General features: G+C 47.0%; 4 protein-coding genes across 7 annotated transcripts; 1 reads left to right on the top strand and 3 right to left on the bottom strand.

Annotated features, from left to right (window-relative positions):
* Positions 1-357: 357 nt before the first annotated feature.
* LOC117890512 lies at positions 358-789 on the bottom strand. Its single transcript, XM_034795415.1, has 2 exons — positions 661-789; positions 358-593 (listed from the first exon to the last, which is right to left on the bottom strand). Exons 1-2 carry the CDS (start codon positions 767-769, stop codon positions 394-396), a joined length of 309 nt encoding a protein of 102 aa, XP_034651306.1. The 5' UTR covers positions 770-789; the 3' UTR covers positions 358-393.
* A 7,248-nt stretch (positions 790-8,037) lies between these two features.
* LOC117890507 (glycerol kinase) lies at positions 8,038-10,662 on the bottom strand. The gene is made up of 4 exons (XM_034795407.1): positions 10,453-10,662; positions 10,203-10,331; positions 8,768-10,133; positions 8,038-8,704 (listed from the first exon to the last, which is right to left on the bottom strand). Exons 1-4 carry the CDS (start codon positions 10,528-10,530, stop codon positions 8,487-8,489), a joined length of 1,791 nt encoding a protein of 596 aa, XP_034651298.1. The 5' UTR covers positions 10,531-10,662; the 3' UTR covers positions 8,038-8,486.
* Positions 10,663-11,621: 959 nt separating this feature from the next.
* Positions 11,622-13,649, top strand: LOC117890511. Its single transcript, XM_034795414.1, has 3 exons — positions 11,622-11,929; positions 12,138-12,263; positions 12,347-13,649. Exons 1-3 carry the CDS (start codon positions 11,857-11,859, stop codon positions 13,153-13,155), a joined length of 1,008 nt encoding a protein of 335 aa, XP_034651305.1. The 5' UTR covers positions 11,622-11,856; the 3' UTR covers positions 13,156-13,649.
* A 78-nt stretch (positions 13,650-13,727) lies between these two features.
* On the bottom strand, positions 13,728-17,997 carry LOC117890505 (heat shock factor protein). Of its 4 annotated transcripts, none has more exons than XM_034795400.1 (8): positions 17,765-17,997; positions 17,217-17,442; positions 16,501-16,609; positions 15,278-16,425; positions 14,713-15,222; positions 14,542-14,595; positions 14,367-14,442; positions 13,728-14,302 (listed from the first exon to the last, which is right to left on the bottom strand). In XM_034795400.1, exons 2-8 carry the CDS (start codon positions 17,424-17,426, stop codon positions 14,145-14,147), a joined length of 2,265 nt encoding a protein of 754 aa, XP_034651291.1. In that variant the 5' UTR covers positions 17,427-17,442; positions 17,765-17,997; the 3' UTR covers positions 13,728-14,144. The 4 variants fall into 4 exon arrangements, with proteins under 4 accessions (XP_034651291.1, XP_034651294.1, XP_034651295.1 ...); XM_034795403.1 differs by lacking the exon at positions 17,765-17,997 and having other exon boundaries at positions 14,713-14,818; positions 14,900-15,222; positions 17,217-17,426; XM_034795404.1 differs by lacking the exons at positions 14,542-14,595; positions 17,765-17,997 and having other exon boundaries at positions 14,713-14,818; positions 14,900-15,222; positions 17,217-17,426.
* Positions 17,998-18,111: the final 114 nt, after the last annotated feature.

Here is an 18,111-nt window from a genome sequence, read left to right as displayed (position 1 = left end):
ACATAATTGAAGCACATCGCAGACTCGTTTATTACTCAGCCCCGTCAGCCATCTCTCCGGCAATCACATGTACATACATATGTGCATATGAGGCTGTGGCGCAGAGTTTTATAGGTCTGCTCTGGTTTTAATGGCAGCCGCGCTCTGCAAAATATTCGCACAATTAGCGAGAGGGAAAGTTTGAATTGTGTTTTTGGGCCAAGCTGAACATGAGCCGTCGTCTCCCAAAAGGGGGTGGGCAGTAGCCAGTTCATGGAACACCCAATTATGCAACCACCCCAAAAAGTAAGCCTTGATTCCACTCCCGCTGCTCACTCAATTACTTCAAGCACAAACAACACACACACAAAAGTTACGTAAATTTAATAAGAATTTAATGGGAAAATTCCCCCATTATTTGTTGTCTGTTTTCAGCACGTAGGTGTAGTCCCAGCCATCGGTGCAGCATTTGGCAGGTGGCGTGCAGCTGCGATACCTCGAGAATACGCGACACTGGATATTGGTAATTGTTTCATTTGTATCGGGAACGAAGACTTCCTTAAGCGAGAGATCTATGCAGTAGCCTGATCGCATCCCACCATCAATAAGGCAGGCTAAACCCGTACTGATTTTAATACCAATTCGTTTCGCATGGAAAAAATGGGAGCAGGAGACACTCACCTTTGAAGGGAATCTCGCCATAGGGTCTCAAAAGACCCAAATGGAATTCCAGGGCATTCGTATGCTTATAACTCATGGAAAAAGCCAACAAAAGGAATGGAATCTTCATCTCCAGAACCTCTAGATATATTTTTGCTACTGTTTAGCGATTCAGAGCAAATTTAAACTAATTTTCTTGTGGCTCATTACTGGAACTAAAGCATGAAATGGTTTTGCACATGGTTGTAATTGATTTCCACAAACCCTTCAAAAATACAGTGGAACTGTGTCTACTTTGCGTAGGCAGATGTCATTTGGAAGAGGTATATTTGATCGATAGGATCGTAGGCAGGATGGACTCTAGTAAAGTTCAACCAACAAACAAACACCTTTACCATTTCTGCAACCGAAATTGAAACGTAAGACACAAAACCGAATAGCAATCTGAAGGATGGGGTGGTGTCGTATCGTGTCGTGCCTGAAAAAGGGGTGGAACATGCATTAAACAAACAGCTGAGCCTTTTGTGTTGACTCATTAACGCACAGACAGGCGATGGGGGATGGAGAGGGGAAAGGCTGCGAGGGAAAGCTAGCGAAACGACAGAAATGAAACATCAGGCAAGAGCAGCAGCTCCAGAGCTTCCCTTGTTCCGCGTTCTGCCTTCCCTCGTCTAGCTTCAAGTGAAATAAATACCCCAAAGTCATAAAAACCAAACAAACAAAACAACAATGTGGAGAGGACCTAAGGATGGTCGCGTGACACGATATTCGCTGACACGCAGCACGTTTCTCCAGGCAAAGCGGGGCCATTTCGTGATTGAAGCTGGCACTTTCATGAGGCTGCCATCTCTATCCTAGCTCTCATTGCCACCGCACCCCTGCGAGGACAAAGGACCAGGCAGGGTCTGGCAGGCGACACAACACTCGACTTGACTCGACTCGAATGCCATTGAGTTTGGAGCCCGCAGCCGGGAGCTGGAAACTCTGGCTCATTGTGGAGTAACAATTTTCATTTTCAACGCCAAACGCAGGACGCAGGGCGCAAAAAACGCATAAAATTTTACGAGCCAGGCAAATCGAGAGAGAGAAAGCAGAAAAGAAGAGAAGTAGAAGGAAGGGCGGGGGAGTGCGAGTGCTAGTGCGAGAGTGAATTCTTGGCCGGGTTGGTTACGAGTCCCTCGGTAAAAGTTTAGCTTTCGTGTTGGCCATAAAATGCCTGACAGGGCTTAGGAATGCAGTTGATTTGGAATGGAGTCTGGCAAGAAACTCTTACGCTTCAATGGAGTTGGCAGGCAGCCCTTTGGGGAAAAGATTCAAAGTCCATTGGGGGGATTTGCGGCCATTTCTGCTGTTGCTAGAGCAAGGGTTACTCGGAGCAAAAGAGGAAGAGAGAGTGGGAGAGAGAGAGAGAGAGAGAGAGAAAGCGCGAATGCGAATTGTGTTCAGGTGATGTTTTGGTCTTTATCGTCTCTCGTCGTTTATTGAGTCGCTTTGCATTAAGCTTGTGCCAAAAGCTTTCGAAGCTTCCTTTTATAGCCATAGCGGTTAAGCGGCATTAGCTGCCGTTCTCGCTTCCTCGCTCTCCCGCTCGCACTCCTTTGTTTGGCCAAAACGAGATTGCAGCAGTGACAAAATTAGCGGTAAATGAGCAAGGTTAGTGGGCTGAGACAATGAAGCGGAGAGGGGGCAGTAGAAGTGGTGGGCGATGTATAAGTAGGCTCACTGGCAGTGGGGGAGAAATAAGTTTTTCTTTTCCACGGGGCATTTAAGTTCAATTGGGTAATTTGGGAGGTAGTAGGAACCTAGGGGGAGGTTGATGGGGGGATGCTGTCATTTGCAAAACTGTAAACTGTGACACAAGAACTCCGCTGAGGATTGAGGCATAATAATTGAAGAAATTACTTTAAAAATAAGAACTTTAAATAACTTTCAAAATTGACTAATTAACTCTAGAGCAGAGACCCAAAGCCACAGGGGTAACAGGTAAATGGAGTTCACCACTTAAGCCATTACTGCTTTATTCATAATGTTTGATTAGCCGCAAAATCCTTACCCTACAAAGTTTGGCCACAGCATTAAACGAGATTTGGCCCCTTTAGCCTTGAATAAATATTCCCAGAAAATGTGAAACTTTAACTACAGAAAGTGGCTTGCAGAAACAGAAAGAGAGAGAGTGAGAGAGTGTGCAGTGTGCAGTACGTAGTGGGAGAACGTCCAGCAGAAGGGCAAACAAAAAGTAACTGTAAAATTTAGCGCTATGTCAACACATTCCAACCGGCAGGGCGACCCCTCCTTTCTTCTCTCTGCTCTCTCTTAGCACGTGAATGGAAAGAGCAACCATGTGCAAGTCCCGGACAAAGAGGACAATGCAACTCAACTGTTCAGCCAGCAAGCAAGATGTAATTAAGTGAGGTGAGGCGATACCAACGGACATTGACTTTCTCAATAAAATAATGAATCAAAGGTAGAGCCTTCTCTGCTCTTCTCTTGAAGAGACATAAATATTAAAAACCGTCTAGAGTTCTAAATAAACATGGATAAGCCTTGAACGGATTAGAATCGAATAAAATCTCTTGCCGTGAAGACTCTTGCTAAAATTCGACCCTGTTAAGAATTACACCTTGGCAGAAACGGAACGAACAAGTGCAAACGGCGAGGGGTAGCGGGACCATAAGCAGCCGGAGCATACACACATGTATGAGGTTCTCCCACTCAACCCCTCTTTGCTCAGCAGACGGAAGACATTCGTCCACTATTCCCTCCTCCCCCGCACTACCCCAGCGCAACAGAGAACTTTCCCTTGTACGCTGGTGGCAGCCGCATACAAATTATTTTGGCCAAAAGTTGAACTTAACTGTAAAGAATTTTAAAAAGTTTCACGCCACCGCGTCTGCCTCTCCATTAGGCGGGAATTGTCTTGGGGCAGGCGGGAGTGGGCTGATAAATTAAGACTCACTCGGAGCCACAAATCATTGAACTGAACCGCAATGCGACAGATGGGATTGGCACTGGAGGGACGGAACGGAACTGGTACGGGTACAGCCTCGGGCTCAGCTGCTGCTTCAATTCAATCTTCCATCGATTTGCCCCTAAAGGCGACACACGACACATGTGGCAGAGCATGGCTCCTCCTTACTCCGCGCTCTCTATTCTCCTGAGTTTATCTTTTGCTATATTTGTGCACCCTTACAACGGGAAGGTTATGAGGCCTATCATTAGATGTTTGCGAACGAGAGCAGAGCTTGATAAATCGGAATATCTTAGACTGGTTCATAATCGAAATATGATCCCAATCTAAGTGGAGAAAGGCCCTGCAAGGGTATCTAAAGCCTCGGTCCCAACAACTTCTCTTCTCTCTTGTTTGTAATACAATTTCTGGGAACGGAACTTTCGTGTTGCGGCTCGGCTCGACTGCTTCTTGTTCTGAATTTTAATAAACTTTTGACTGGAGGCAGCGGAGGGACTACGACCAGGACTAAAGGGTTTTCTTTTTTTGTGACAACCCACACAACTTTGGTCGAGCAAAGTTGTCAGTTTAACAATTTTTATCAATAAGAAAGAAGCTCCTCCCGTGGCTCCCGCTCCCAAACAAACTTGCGACTTGAAAAATTGTTTTATAATCCTCTCTAGTCGTGTCCTGGCCTAGCCCTGGCACTTGTATTTACTTGGCAATTACTTCAAGTCCTGATTTAATTGAATGCAAATGCAGAAACAGTAACTGAAATAGGTACTCCGCCTCCCCAGAGATTGGGGCGAGATGCCCTGCTGCTGCTGCTAAAGTCGAGACGCTCTCATGTGCTCTCATGAGAATCAGGAGCAGCAGCAGCAGCAGCAGCCATATTTTATGCAACAGCAACAGCAAACTGCAACTGAGATGGCAACTGAAAAGCAGCCAAGGAGCAGCAGCTACCCAAACTCCCCCTATGCTTGCGGGGTGCCGTGCCTGTCTGTCTGTCTGTCTGCCTGTCTGTCTGTTTTCTGGTTCTCAAGTTGCATAATTTTGTTTTCCTTTCAGAGCAGGTACGCGCTTGCCCCCCACTTTGCCACTGACTCAGCTCCTGTGCCATTCGTGAGCACCTTCTTGGCTGCATTCATACTTTTCACACCCTTTAGGATTATTTCGAGCATGGCTTGTGTGCACTGCAAAAAAAACCCATTGACTTTAACAAATGAAAGCTATTTAGTATTGGAAACGTTTCGTCCCTACAGTGATTTGCAGCGATTAGAGCTCGCCATAGATATCCGAGTATCGATGAATCATTTGAGGCATCAAAGCAGTTTCTCCCCGTGTTTGTGTGTCTGTGTGTTGTGCTCGTGCAGGCAGCTCAAGAGGCTGCTGCTCGGCAGGAGCTGCCAACTGCCAGCTCGGAGTTGCTCCTGTTACCATTTGGCCTGCTGAATGAGGGTATACGTAGACGTACCACCCGCTTCTGTTCCCCATCATTTTCCTCATTTCATGTGGCGTGCATTCTGCATTCCGGACTCTCCATTTGCATCTGCACATGCTTTTTTAAAGCAATTTAAATTAACAGCAATGGCGACATCGTCCTGCAGGAGGCATGGGCCTGAAGAGTGACTGAATGTGGCTGGATGGGATGTGTGTGTGTTTGCTCATGCCTCGCGGGATTTGGTGGCTTGGAAGGGGGATACGACATGCAATTGGAATGCAATTTGTTATGGGAAGTTAAGTCTCCACTTGTCAGTTAAGTTTACGCTTGGCTGTTTGCCCGTTGTCGCTGTCGTTGTCGTTGTCGTTGTCGCAGGTTGCCATGCAGTTATGTGCAATGTGCATGCCCCTGGATCGTGGCACTTGGCTTTTGAACGCCCCACTCTGTGCACCCCACTGCCTGTCTGCACGCTGTACCCTCCCACTGGACAGTTAAAAAATAATTAAAGTATTTAAATATTTAAATTAATTTGTGCTGCGCTTGGGCTGACCAGAATGCCGTCGTAATTGGTCTGCAACTTTTGTCCAACGGACTGTGAGTGATATTTGCTGGAAGCTGTCTCTACCCTCCCTCTCCATCCTCCATCCTTTTGGGTAGTCCCCAACTAGGAGAACAAGTTGAAACTAACAAGCCAAGTAAACACCACCAAAAACAATGTCTGGGAATCATCCAAACGCAGAGCACGCAACTTTTCACTACTGGCGCCAGTTCCGGCACCCAGCTCCGCCTTCAGTTGAGACTTTATAGCCGTTTACTTTGACATATCGCAGCGGACTTAACCGAGCCCCAGCCCGTCTAATGGAGCTAAAGAGGGCGCTCCAGCAGAGGCAGAGGCAGAGGCGGCACTCGTACTCGCCTCAAATTATGCTACACATAAGCGGCAGAGTCCCGAAACGGACTCGACGCGGCAAATCAGACGATTTACATGCAGGCAAAATGTTGATTAGAAAATTAATTAAGGTTTTTACGATGGCACCGAGGCAACCGGGCCACGTCCGGGTCGGGCTTTGCCCACGGCTTTCGAGCACAACAAAACTTTCGCTACGGCGAATTTACGACATTTTTATGACGGCCTGCCATGCGAACGGGGAAAGAGAGCCTGAGCCTGAGCCTGAGCCTTAGGCTCGTAAAAAAAATGCGTAAAACTTTCTGTCAGTGGCAGGAGCAGGACCTGGAGCAGCTGATAAAGAGTCAGCCTTCTGTCAAGCCATTGAATGCTTCTCCTGCTGCCTCGGCTCCTGCTTCTGGCTGCTACTCGGGCGCATATGCAGATGAGTTGGGAGCCATAAAACTCGCATGGAAATTTCGTTCAATAAATAAATTGCGCTCTGAATGTGTGAAGCCTTTTCCATTCCCTTTTTCGTTTCCCCTTTTTTGTGTGGGCGCTGACACGCCCAGAACTTATTGGATATGAAGTCCCTTATCATAAGAGCTCCTACCAAAGATCTCCCTGCTTAAACAGATCCTTCTTCGGGCCGTGCCACTCGACAGAGTCACCCCCGTGGTACAGTTGGAATGCAACATCGACAGCAGCTAAAGTTCCAGCGCCGAGGGGAGCAATGCTCTGGCAGCACAATGGCCGGGAACTTGACGAAATCATTATTTCGCCTCGACATTTATTGATGCCATAAACTTGAGGATTTATGCGTTACTGGCAGCCCGCTCCCTTCCCCAGCACACCCCCTTTTAGGGCGAGAATGCATTTGAGACGGGGCGGGGAAACCGCACAGCAAAAACCCACCCGTCCAGGAGGACATTGATACCCCTGGCACAGGGAATCGTCCTAGCTACGTGGCCATGTCAAATTTTAGTTCGTATTTTGGCATATTGCAGCACAGTGGGACGCAGTGGGACGCAGCAGGAACGAAGTCAAATAACCCATCAAGGGGGAGTGGTACACCGATCAGCTTACTCTTTCCCCCGTGTTCCCTTATCTATCGCCCTCGCACACACACAACCAACACCGTGTTAATTTATTTAAATTGACTACGTGCAAGTTTACGTACGTCTTGGACGATGCCACGCCTCCCCCACGAACTCCTCGCCGGCAGAGTTTGGGCAACGAGTGGGGGTGCAAGGGTGGGGGAGTCAATGTTTGCACAAATTTCACATTTTACTGCGCTTCCTCGACGTTTTGTCTTCAAATGCAAACCAATTTTGCAGACTGTGGACCAGGATGTACGGGTACGCGACTGAGATTCATGCTTATCGGTATGCCTGACAGCCCGGATGAGCTACACTTTGAAGGGCACATAAATTGTACACTTTAGCGGGGGCACGAACACTTTATTATCCGATCCGATTATTGCCAACTAGCTATCGAGTTCAGTTATCGAACTTGGAACTAAGATTTATCGAATCATTTGTTCATTTTCGAATTGTGCCATCGCTAAGAACTGCTCCTCAGGCTTAACGCTCACTGATGGGCCGCGTTCATATTTTTGTAGCGCATTTGGCAAACGCTCGCGCATAAAAACTCATTTGAAAGAGTGCCTCTCTCCCTCGACTCCCATGGCCAGCAAAGACAACAGTTGGGGTGCTCGTGCTCCCCAGCAACGACTCGCCTTCTTCCTTCTCCTCTGTAGATGCGAGAGAAGCGCGTTCAAGTGCACATTGGCAGCAGGGACTATGCATGGGCACAGCTGCTTCTTCATCAGGCGAGATGGTCTGGCCTCCGGGCTCTGCCCGCAATTCGCGTGTCAACAATAAGCGCAATAACTTAAGCTGCATTTCTGTGTGGAGTGGCAGGGTAACAAGAGGCATGGCATCCACAAGCAGGTAATGAATGCGTTCCTCCGTCGAGTATGCCTGACAGCTAATTAACTGGCAAATGGATCTCAGCAGCGGAACAGCAACCAGAAAACACTGGCCACTTGAACCGGGATGTTCCCAGCAGTGACACACCGACTGCCTTTGGTGCAATGGCCACTTGAAAATGCATTCTTGACAGTTGGTTTTCTACATTCTTTTTTGGTTTACTCAGTTTTAACAATATATAGATACATACATACATGTTTCAGGAAGCAAGTCCGAAGCGGCTTAGGCTTAGGCTTATTGTGTTCACAGCTTTAAGATTTGTCTTTCGGTTTAAAAATAATATAAATCGCTTGCATAAATAAACATAAACTGAATAGTTCAACAGATCCGAACACACTATGAGTATACGCCAGTTTGTAGACTTATCCATTCAAGAACTGTCTATGGTAAATCACAAAAATTTGATCTACGAATCAGGCAAAGTAGAAAAATGATGAGAGAGTATATACAAAAGAAAGCTAACGATAGGGAGAATTAACTATAAACGACTAAATGCTAAATTAAACAACTAATTTTGAATGCGCATGCTGAACGTGACTAGATTGCACAGGATCGCTCCTCGCCCCACTCCTCCGATGCGCATTAGGTCAGAGGATGGTTGTGCAGGTACCTCGCCAGCAGGAGCACAGCAAACGATGTGACCATGAAGACGCTGCCTGGTATTGATCGCCGTAGGGCTAGATTGGGATCACGTTCGCGCTGCGAGAAAAGCTCGATATCTGCCTCGTATGTCTCAAAGTTGTTCCAGTGCAGGCACCTCTTTACCGCATAGTCCCAGCGCCTGTACAGCACCTCTCGACCTGCGGAATAAAATCCAAATTAGTTCGAGTGTTGCCTGACGTACAGTCCACCCCTGCACTTACGGTTCGGTGTGGTGGTGGGTGAGAAGACGTCTGTCGGTGGCGCATACATCTTTGTCGCATATTCTAGGGATACCACGCCCATGGTGACGCCGGCCGCTATCATGACTCCCAGACCAGCTGGCGAGGCGGTCTGCGGCCGCTCCAGCATGTAGCCCATGATATCCGCTATGAACTGGACCAGGTGTGTGTCCTCCGCGTACTCGCCGCCAAAAGTCAGCACTGGATGCGTGCGCGCGTGATCCCAGTTGGGTGTGTCCCGCTTAAATGCCTCGAGAACTTCGTAGATCTGAAACCCGGTCGCCTCGTACGCGGCCTGTGTGATATTCTCTGCCGTTGTCTGACTGGATAGGCCCAGAATTATGCCTCTGGCATCATACCGCCAATAGGGAGCATACAGACCATGAAAGGCTGGCACAAGGGTAATCTCTGACCGTTTGGCCGCCAAACCGCATTCAGTATTGAGCATGGAGGATGAGCAGGAAGAGGAAATCATTGAGCTATCTCCGATGAACGTATTAAGTGATTCCACCACATTGTCGTTGGAGTTGATCTCGGTATTGATGCGCAGTTTTTCGCGTAGCCAAGTGACTGTGGATCCGGCATTGGAAATGGCTCCTTCGAGGCTGTAGTTGGTCGCCGCTCGGGGTCCCAGCTGGTGCGCTATTCCTGTGATCAGTCCGTTCTCTGATTCAAGCTTCTCTGTGCCCGTGTTGAGCAGGACAAAGCAGCTATCGTCCAGGGTGCACACATTCTGGCCGGCCTTAATACACAGTTGGCCCATCAAACAGGCAGGCTGCTCGCCCATTACCCCTGCTATAGGTACTCCCAGCAGCGGCCCGTCCAGCACATAGCCATATATTTCGGAATTGGAACGTATTCGGGGCAGTATGTTTATGGGCAGCTTAAAGAATTGGCACAGCTTTGCATCCCACTGCTGTGAGGACAGGTTCATCAGCGAAGTGTAGTGCGCGTTGGTGATGTCCGTCGAGTGAACTCCCGCCTGGGCGCCACCAGTTAGATTCCACAACAGCCACGAGTCCAGTGTGCCGAACAGGCACTTGTCCTCTTTTATGGCATCTGCGACAGCCGGAACACTCTCCATCAGCCATCGAATCTTGAAGGCGCTGAAGCAACCGCTCAGCGGGAGGCCAGTGCAATGCCTCACATAATCTACGTTCTGCTTCACGTTTTGCAGGATCCTACGCAAGACTGAGGTGCTGCGACTGTCCGACCACCCAATGGCATTATACAGCGGCTGGCCAGTCTGCTTGTTCCAGAGCACGGTTGTGCCCCGCTGATTAACAATGCCCACAGCGATGATGTCATGCGGGTCAATTTCCAGTATCACCAAATTCTTGTACGCCGTCTACGAAGAGTTATTTATTTGGGTTAGCTTCCGATGATATAACTAACGCAAGAGTTTCCGATACGCTACCTCAATGCACTCCTGCATGTATTTCCAGATTTCCGTGGGGTCATATTCCAGCCAGCCGGCCTGGTGGACAATCTGGCGCAGCTTCAGCTCATGGTAGGCCAAGACTTCGGCGTTTTTTGTCGAGTAAATCTATGGAAATAGATTTTGAGTCAGCTGTCTACCCACACAGGCATACAGCACTCCGTATGCGTATGCGTAAGCGTACCCGCGGGCCTGCATGTGTGCGTTTGTGTTACGAGTGCGTTCTTACCAGGAATTTGCAGTGAGTGCCGCTCACGTACGCAATGCCAATGAGTGCTCCAAATCTGCCATATCTGCCGTTGTTCATATTTTGTGGCCAATGCGTCTGCTGTGGCACAAACGCGTGCTGTTTGATGGTTTAGCGCGGGAGCGGTGGAAAATGCTCAAGCCGTGTTTGTTGTTGTTGCTTTTCGGAACGCGCCTAAACAGTGTGACAGTATTTAGTTTCCACTATTCATACTATCGGACAATCTTAACCATTTAAACCATCGATAGTATCGTTGACGCTATCGATTTTTGTCCCAGTCCTACTGCGCAGCAGGGTGACCATTTAAGGAATATTAACTTTCGGGGTAATTGAACCTCGAAAATTAGTTCAATGTATTTATGATGCATTAAATGAATTTCATCGATTAATTAAAGTATATTTTAAAGGTATTTTCAAGAATAAAGGGTATCGAGGCCGCCATACGCATGTCTTTCAAATGTCCCTCCAGGATTTTCTCTCTTTTCCGTTTGGATTTTTGAGTGTCTTTTGAGGTACATATATGTATCTATTTCTGGGAACATGTGAATTTGTATCCCAGCAATGAGTCTTTATTTATACCCACCGACGTCGAAAGGTAAACATTTATTGTATGGTACCCTTGGGAAAAATTGAGGAAATGTTTGAAATCTTAGTCAATCTGTATTGGAGAACCATTTCAATGAAATTTTGTAGATTTTAGATACTGAGAATCTATACCGGTCGTATTATATACTTATACAGAAAACATCAGCTTGAAAAGCTAAATTTTAATGTTAATTAAAAGACATAGGGTATACAAGACCACATACTACTGGTTGTCCATCAACAAATTGTCAAATTACGTAATACCTATGCCCACTCACGTAGCGTTTTACTACCATTTTTGTCGGTTGACCTTTTTAGCTTGATCCTTATTTTAAAATCAATCAAATAAAAATAAGTCATGAAGCCAGCCAATATTATGCACAACTTAGAGATAAATTGGATAAAATTATAGTTTTAGCTCTGAGATTCATAACTAGCTGGTAATATTAATTAGAACATCAAAGTCGAAGAAAATGAGTTTAGAATTTACGGTATATTTAAAAAATGAGATGGTATATTTGGTATATCTCCAAAGTTCTGACGGTATACTTTATCGATAACTCCGCTATCACGCAGCTGCGCAGAGCGCGTAAGACAAAAACAAGACGAAAGAAAATAAGCGCTGTCAAAACGGTTAATTGTGCACAACAAAATAACGCTCTAAAGACTCCACTGAGAGACTCCCCCGGAAAATTAAGAAGAACCCCACAGCCCATGGCAGTAAATTGAGTTGGAGGGGACCATCAGCGCAGTCAGGAAGAAAAGAACAACCGGATTGAGTAAAAGGACTTGTCAAAAATTATGATAAGTACAAAGCTGGATAACAAAATGCAACGCTATTATGCAGAACGAGAGACCACAGGACCAGAATTCGGTGAGTTTCATTTATGGTTTTGCCAATACACAAAACAGAGAGAGGCGAGAAGCGCTGCAGAATCAAACCAACCCCCAATGCAGGACAGGACGATTGTCCTGCCCGGCCGCGTCTTCTGCGCTTAGGGGTTGTTGCTGGCGAAGAAACGTAGAAAGCAAATGCCTGATTGACGGATTTTAACGATTTTTCCCACAAAAACAACCCACAGACGATCGCTTGATAAAACTGGTGCGCGCCAATCCAGCCATATACGATGTCAGCCATCCGCACTATCGCCGCAATCCAGTAAGAGTCGACATATGGGATCGCATTGCCAACGAGCTGGGCGCCTCCTGTGAGTAATTTTGATGTAAATGGCACCTCCCCACCAAGCAGTAGTACTAATTCACCTACCCTTCTTGTCTTCCCACCGCACAGCCCGTTTCCTGCAGACCAAATGGAAAAACATACGCTACAATTATCTGCAGGAGATCAAGGCCATTGAGACTGGCCAAATAAATCCGAATGTGCGGAAGCGACGTTTTACGGAGGATCTCTCCTTTCTCCAGAACACCGCCCAAACATACAATGTAAAAAAGAACCAAACTATTCCGGCGCCCACCAACAATGGGAGCAGTGACAACGACAGCAACAGCTTCCTCTATCCCGATCCGGAGCACTTGAAGGTCGATGCGTCGGGCAACTATGACATCATTGAGCTGGATAACAGTGAGGATGGATCGCATAGCGACGACAATGAAATCTTGCCCGAGCTCATGGTTATGGAGCCGAAGTTGGAGGTGTCCATTGAGGGGGCCTTGAATGGCACCAACAGCAGCAGCAATAATAGTCGCAACAACACCCTCTATAGCTCACCGGCCTCCTCGCCCCTCCTCACGCCCATGGTGGTCATGGGTAATGGGTTTGACCATCACCAACAACATCACCAGCAGCATCACCAGGACATCAAGAACAGCACCCTCTCGAATGGAGAGGTTACCATTGAACCAATATACAAGCCAGCGGCCACAAGGCGTCCGGCGGCCAGCGATATTATGGGTAATGCTGCCAAACGTAAGGCCGCGATCGCGCCTCTGCCCAGCCTGGCGCCCATCAATGACCCCATTGAGCTTTATTGCCTTTCACTGGTGGACTCTCTACGGAGCATGCCCCGGTCGGAGCGGGAACGGGTTAAATTCGAGTTCGCCAACATTCTAAAGGATGCCAAGTACAAGGACCAGTCCTAAGGGACCACTGCCCGGGAACGGCGATCTCCAATCCATATGCAATACGTACAACCTTCGATTCGAGGCATGCAATCGATTATACAAACCACAGAGGCACACAGACAGGCATTCCCTTTAGACACACTTATACTACACCCACAAACATCCATATGTATTATTCCATTAACATAGAATTTGTACTCGCTGCGCCTGTCCTGTCTGCGTTTCTAGGTAGCATACACATAAGCTTAAGTTAACTTATATTTATGTATAGTTTTAACGTCGTGGCAGGCAGCCTGGTAAATGTCCCCTCCCCGTATCTATTAAGTTGCATGAACAGAAATCCCAAACAAAATGTGCACAAAAGCATGCCAGAAGATCTACATATGTACATACATACATATAAGCATGTATGTATTTCGGGTGCCCTCCCCTCTCCTCCACCTATTTTTCAATCAAAATATATGCCTCACTGAGATTTCAATTGCTGCTCGCGAGGGAGTCAGCACAGAATAGTATGTATTTTATTATTCCATTATTTAAAAATTAGTGTGTAAAACGTATAAACTACAAAAAAAGATAAGGATCTTATGCCTTGTATACAAGTCAGAGTAACATTTAATCGTTATCTTCGTTTAGCGCAAAAACTACAAATTTATCTAACGGAAAGACACAACACGACTCGCATGGGTATGCGTGGTTGGCTCTCCCACTTTTCACCGATTAAAAAATTGAATATCTCGTAAATATTAACTGGTTCTTCTTCTAGTCTATACAACTAGAGTGGGTCTAAGGGTTGCGGTTAGGGGTAATGCTATATATTATATATATAGTGCAAAAGGCACATACAGAGACATCAATGAATATTCATATTAATATTAATGTGATTACAAATATAGATCAACTAATAAGTATAAGAGATATTCAACAAATTGAAAACTTAAAACACATTTTTTGTTCACTATCTGATCAGCTATTGCGGGACTCTAGTCTACTCTAAATTCTCTGAATTAAAAATCGTGACGTGGTGTATTCAAAACCGAACTCTGCGTCTGATACGACTGACGACTGATGGGCTCCTGGCTCTTTTCATTATCATCTGTGTCCAGTATGTCCGAAAGATCGTACGGGCTGGGCTGATAGGTCATAATTTCCGAACCGCTCGAAGCTGCAAAGAATATGAATGCAATTTAGTTCAGGCTTCAAGGAATTGATAATTTTTCCCAGCACACCTTTCTTCTCACCGCTCATGCTGTCAGTTGGAAAAGATAGGCCATAGGTGTCCAGTAGTTCCGAGTCGTTGAATAGCTGAAAAATGCATGAGTAAATAGAGCTAGTTTAGTGCTTGTTTCTTGGAAATGTATTCAACATTTTAAGGCTTTTCAAGTGCCGGACGCTTGCGCTGACCTTTATCAACTGGTCGTCTTCGGTCAGCTGCAAAATGGATGTCCTGGCCAGAGCCTAATCGTATAGAATAGAACGTTTGTTTGTTATAAAATTCAATTCGGACACACGGACACGTTCTCTGGCAGCCCAAGCTAATGAATCGGGGAAGGGAAATGTGATATCAATACTTACACCCAAGAGCATGTTCTGATCGATGGAGACGCCGTCGCCACGCAACAAATCCTTGAGGGTCTCAAGCTCGTCTTGCACATTATCCAAATGGCCATGGACATCGTCACTGCAACAGTAAGAAGGGGAAATGGCCTCTGGATTATATCCTGCCCTTCTAGGGACCAATAAAGGCTTGTCAGCTACTAACACTGAATTTATCCTCATCAGAGGACCATTGTTGCTCCCCTCCCGAACAGCACTGTTTTCGCCGGCATACTTGGCCACAGCCATGGCTGCTGCTGCCTCGCCCTCAGTGGCTGAGGCTGATGCCGATGATGATGCGGAGGCCTTTGTGGCCGCCGCTGCCCTCGAAGTAGAGGCTTGATTTGCGTCTAGCAGAGAGCTGCCGCTGCTAATGGGCACATCAAAGTTGCTGGCAAACTTTCCGCTGCTAACTGTGGACTTGCCAAACGTCTGCTGCTGATTCAGCTTGTTAGCCTCACCCAGTCCAGTCGAGAGCATTGAGGAGTCCTGCAGGTTTATTTTTTTAATATTTATGCCAAATTTAGAACACCTGAAAGCTTACCTCAAATATATTCGACGGCATGTCTTCGCTGATAAAGTTGACGTTGTACATGTCCGAGTCCGAGCCATCCATCAGGTCCAGCAGTCCAGAATCGGTTTCGGGCTCTGTCTTGATGTAAACCGGCTGCGGCATCACAAGGGACTGTGAATCTGTTTTGAGCTGGGAGCGCGTGCGCACAGACTTGGGCGAGGCTTCTTCGACTGAGATGGAGTTGGCAGCGAGCATTTGGTCTCCGGCCTGTCGTCGCTGTTTGTTCTTCTCCTTCAGTTGCTGACGCTGCTGGCGCTCCTCCTCACGTTGCTGTTCACGCACCAAGGGCGTAAGCACATTATGCTCATCGGTGTACACAGGACTGCTGGACACCTCCTGGACATGGGCATCCGGGAGCTCGGTCACTGTGTAGGCGATGTGTTCAGCCGGTGAATGACTCATGCTAGAGGCCAGAGGGGAGGCACCTCCAGCTCCCAGTTGGAGAAGACTGCCTCCTCCATTATTAGTTCGCAGCAAGTCCTCAACGCTCTGATTGGAGTAGTCAAAATTGATTGACTGTGGACGCTCAACGGACTGTGGAGAGGCGCTCTCTTGGTCATGGTGAGCAGAGCTGGCGTATGGAACCGGTGAGGGGTTCATCACTTCGTCGAGCAGCTCCTCGCTGAGTTCGTGTATAACAGGGCCACTGCCCCCATCGCTCTCAGTTTCGCTGGTGGTCCGCGCGCGTACGTTTTCCGGAGTGTCATTTATCATGAGCTGCATGTGCCGCTTGACTCCAGACATATTCCTTGAAGGCTGCACGATCGAAATGAGGAACTGTATCAACTTGTTGACTATCTGTTGCTGCTTCGAGTGCTTCTGCCGGAGGCTGGCGATCTCCCGCCACAGCACTTCGTTCTCCTGCTTCATGGCGGAGAAGCGCGAGTCCATGGTGTCCTGCCGGCCTTGCATCACCTTCACGTCGTTCAATATCTTGGACACTGCCTCCGGCTTCATCACCGCCTTGTCATCCACATTCTTGTTGTTGGATATCTTTCGCTTAATTTGGTCCAGCAGATACGCGGAGTTGCGCTTGAAGAACGGATGGGAGAACTCGATCTCGTCGCGGTCGAACCGCAAGCCGCCATTCTCAATCGATGTTATCTTGTGGAATCCATCTGCATGGGAAAATAAAAGGAAATCCTAGCTTAGAGCCGAATCTTGTCGTATCTTCCTTCATCTCTTGTACTTACACATATTCAGCTGCCTGATGAAGCTGGCCATGTTGTTGTGCTTGTAGTTGAGGGGCAGCAGTTCCCTCGCGAACTGCGCCTGGTTTTGTATGACAAAGCTGTGCCCATCCTGAAATCGAAAGCAATGCGAAAAGTCATGATGATAAGTGGATATCAAACAAAAAGTTGCGGTTAACCAAAAACTACCGATAAGCCCCCTCTCCTGACCACAAATGTAATCACACACATATGCCTGTCCATATGTACATACATATTATGTGAATAAATATTTCTTCAAGTGATTGATTGGGACGCTGGCAGTTATCGGGCCCAGGAAGCAACATCGTACTCTTTGGTAAGAGAACCGATGGGATTTGCTCTTATCTATGTAATTGCAAACCAGAATGACCAAGTCAAATGACCGTGGTGGGGAGGAACATTTTCGATTGACAGCTGGAGCGGGGCGAGGAGCGGAAAATTTTCAGAGGGCACGCACGTACGCACATCAGTGGCCTATGCAAATCGCATAACAACAATGCATACGTGCAGAGAGGCACACTGTAAGCAGCAACAACAACGGCTACGACGACGGAGAGAAAGTCAAATCGTAGAGAGCGTAAGACACCTGCACGCATCGTTGTTGTTGTTGCTGTTGCCATGCTTATAAAAAAAGAGTAAACAGGGAAAGAGAAGAAAACCAAGGTAAATAAACAATATGGCGGCTTTTGATTTTTTACCTTTGTCCAACAAATCAAATGATTGGTGTCGGTGTCATCCACCAGGCGCCACAGCTTGGCCAGAAAGGCGGGCACACCGCTGCCCATGCCCGAATCCCCGAATGAATGCATATTGCGACGCGGAGAGCGCTGCTCGTCTTCGTCGTCCTCCTCCTCGCTGGACTCGTGCCTGTGTTGCACGGCTTTTACAGATGAACGCGGCCTGGACATATAGTCACTACCACAGCTGCAAAAGGGTACCGAAAAACGAATGGGAAACAAATTAAATCAATGAATTTTCAATACGCTCTTGCTCTGGTCCACAGTTCAGTTCCATTAGCGTGTGTGTGTGTGTGTGTATGTTCGAGTGTCTGCATGCGCATATATGGATATGATCATATGTCTGCATGCGAGGAGGGGAGCAGGTACGACACCATTGACGAAGTACGATTTTGTGTGAAAGTTGTTGCAACTTTGATATTTTCAATTATGGCCAAATGCGTCACACCAACTAATATCTTGCACACACATTTAATTCAAGTTCTCTCTTTCTCTCCGCCTACACCTACCTTAACAATTTTCTGGTTTTACACAAATCACTCAATGTTTAAAAGTCTTTTCAAATGTCTTTAGCTCTCTTTACACTTTGCTCCAAGCTTTTTCAACTTTTTCTATGTCTCAGCTTTGTTTTCAGCGATTTTTTCACTTTTTTATGCACGCACAGCGTAGTTTCACGTAAATGTATTTTTTCGTCTTCTCTTCTTCTTCGTCTTGCGGTTATCGCTATCGCTCGTCAGAGTGACAAATGCATATCGGGAATTGCACTGCTGCTATTTATACGAATCGATGCCGTCTGCTTAAAGTATCGTGCGACACTTCGACCAGTCTGGCATATTCTCGCGCGCTACTCAATTAT

The sequence above is a fragment of the Drosophila subobscura genome, chromosome E (genome assembly GCF_008121235.1).
Source record: "Drosophila subobscura isolate 14011-0131.10 chromosome E, UCBerk_Dsub_1.0, whole genome shotgun sequence".
NCBI classification, from domain to species: domain Eukaryota; kingdom Metazoa; phylum Arthropoda; class Insecta; order Diptera; family Drosophilidae; genus Drosophila; species Drosophila subobscura.
This window is presented reverse-complemented; position numbering and strand designations above follow the sequence as displayed.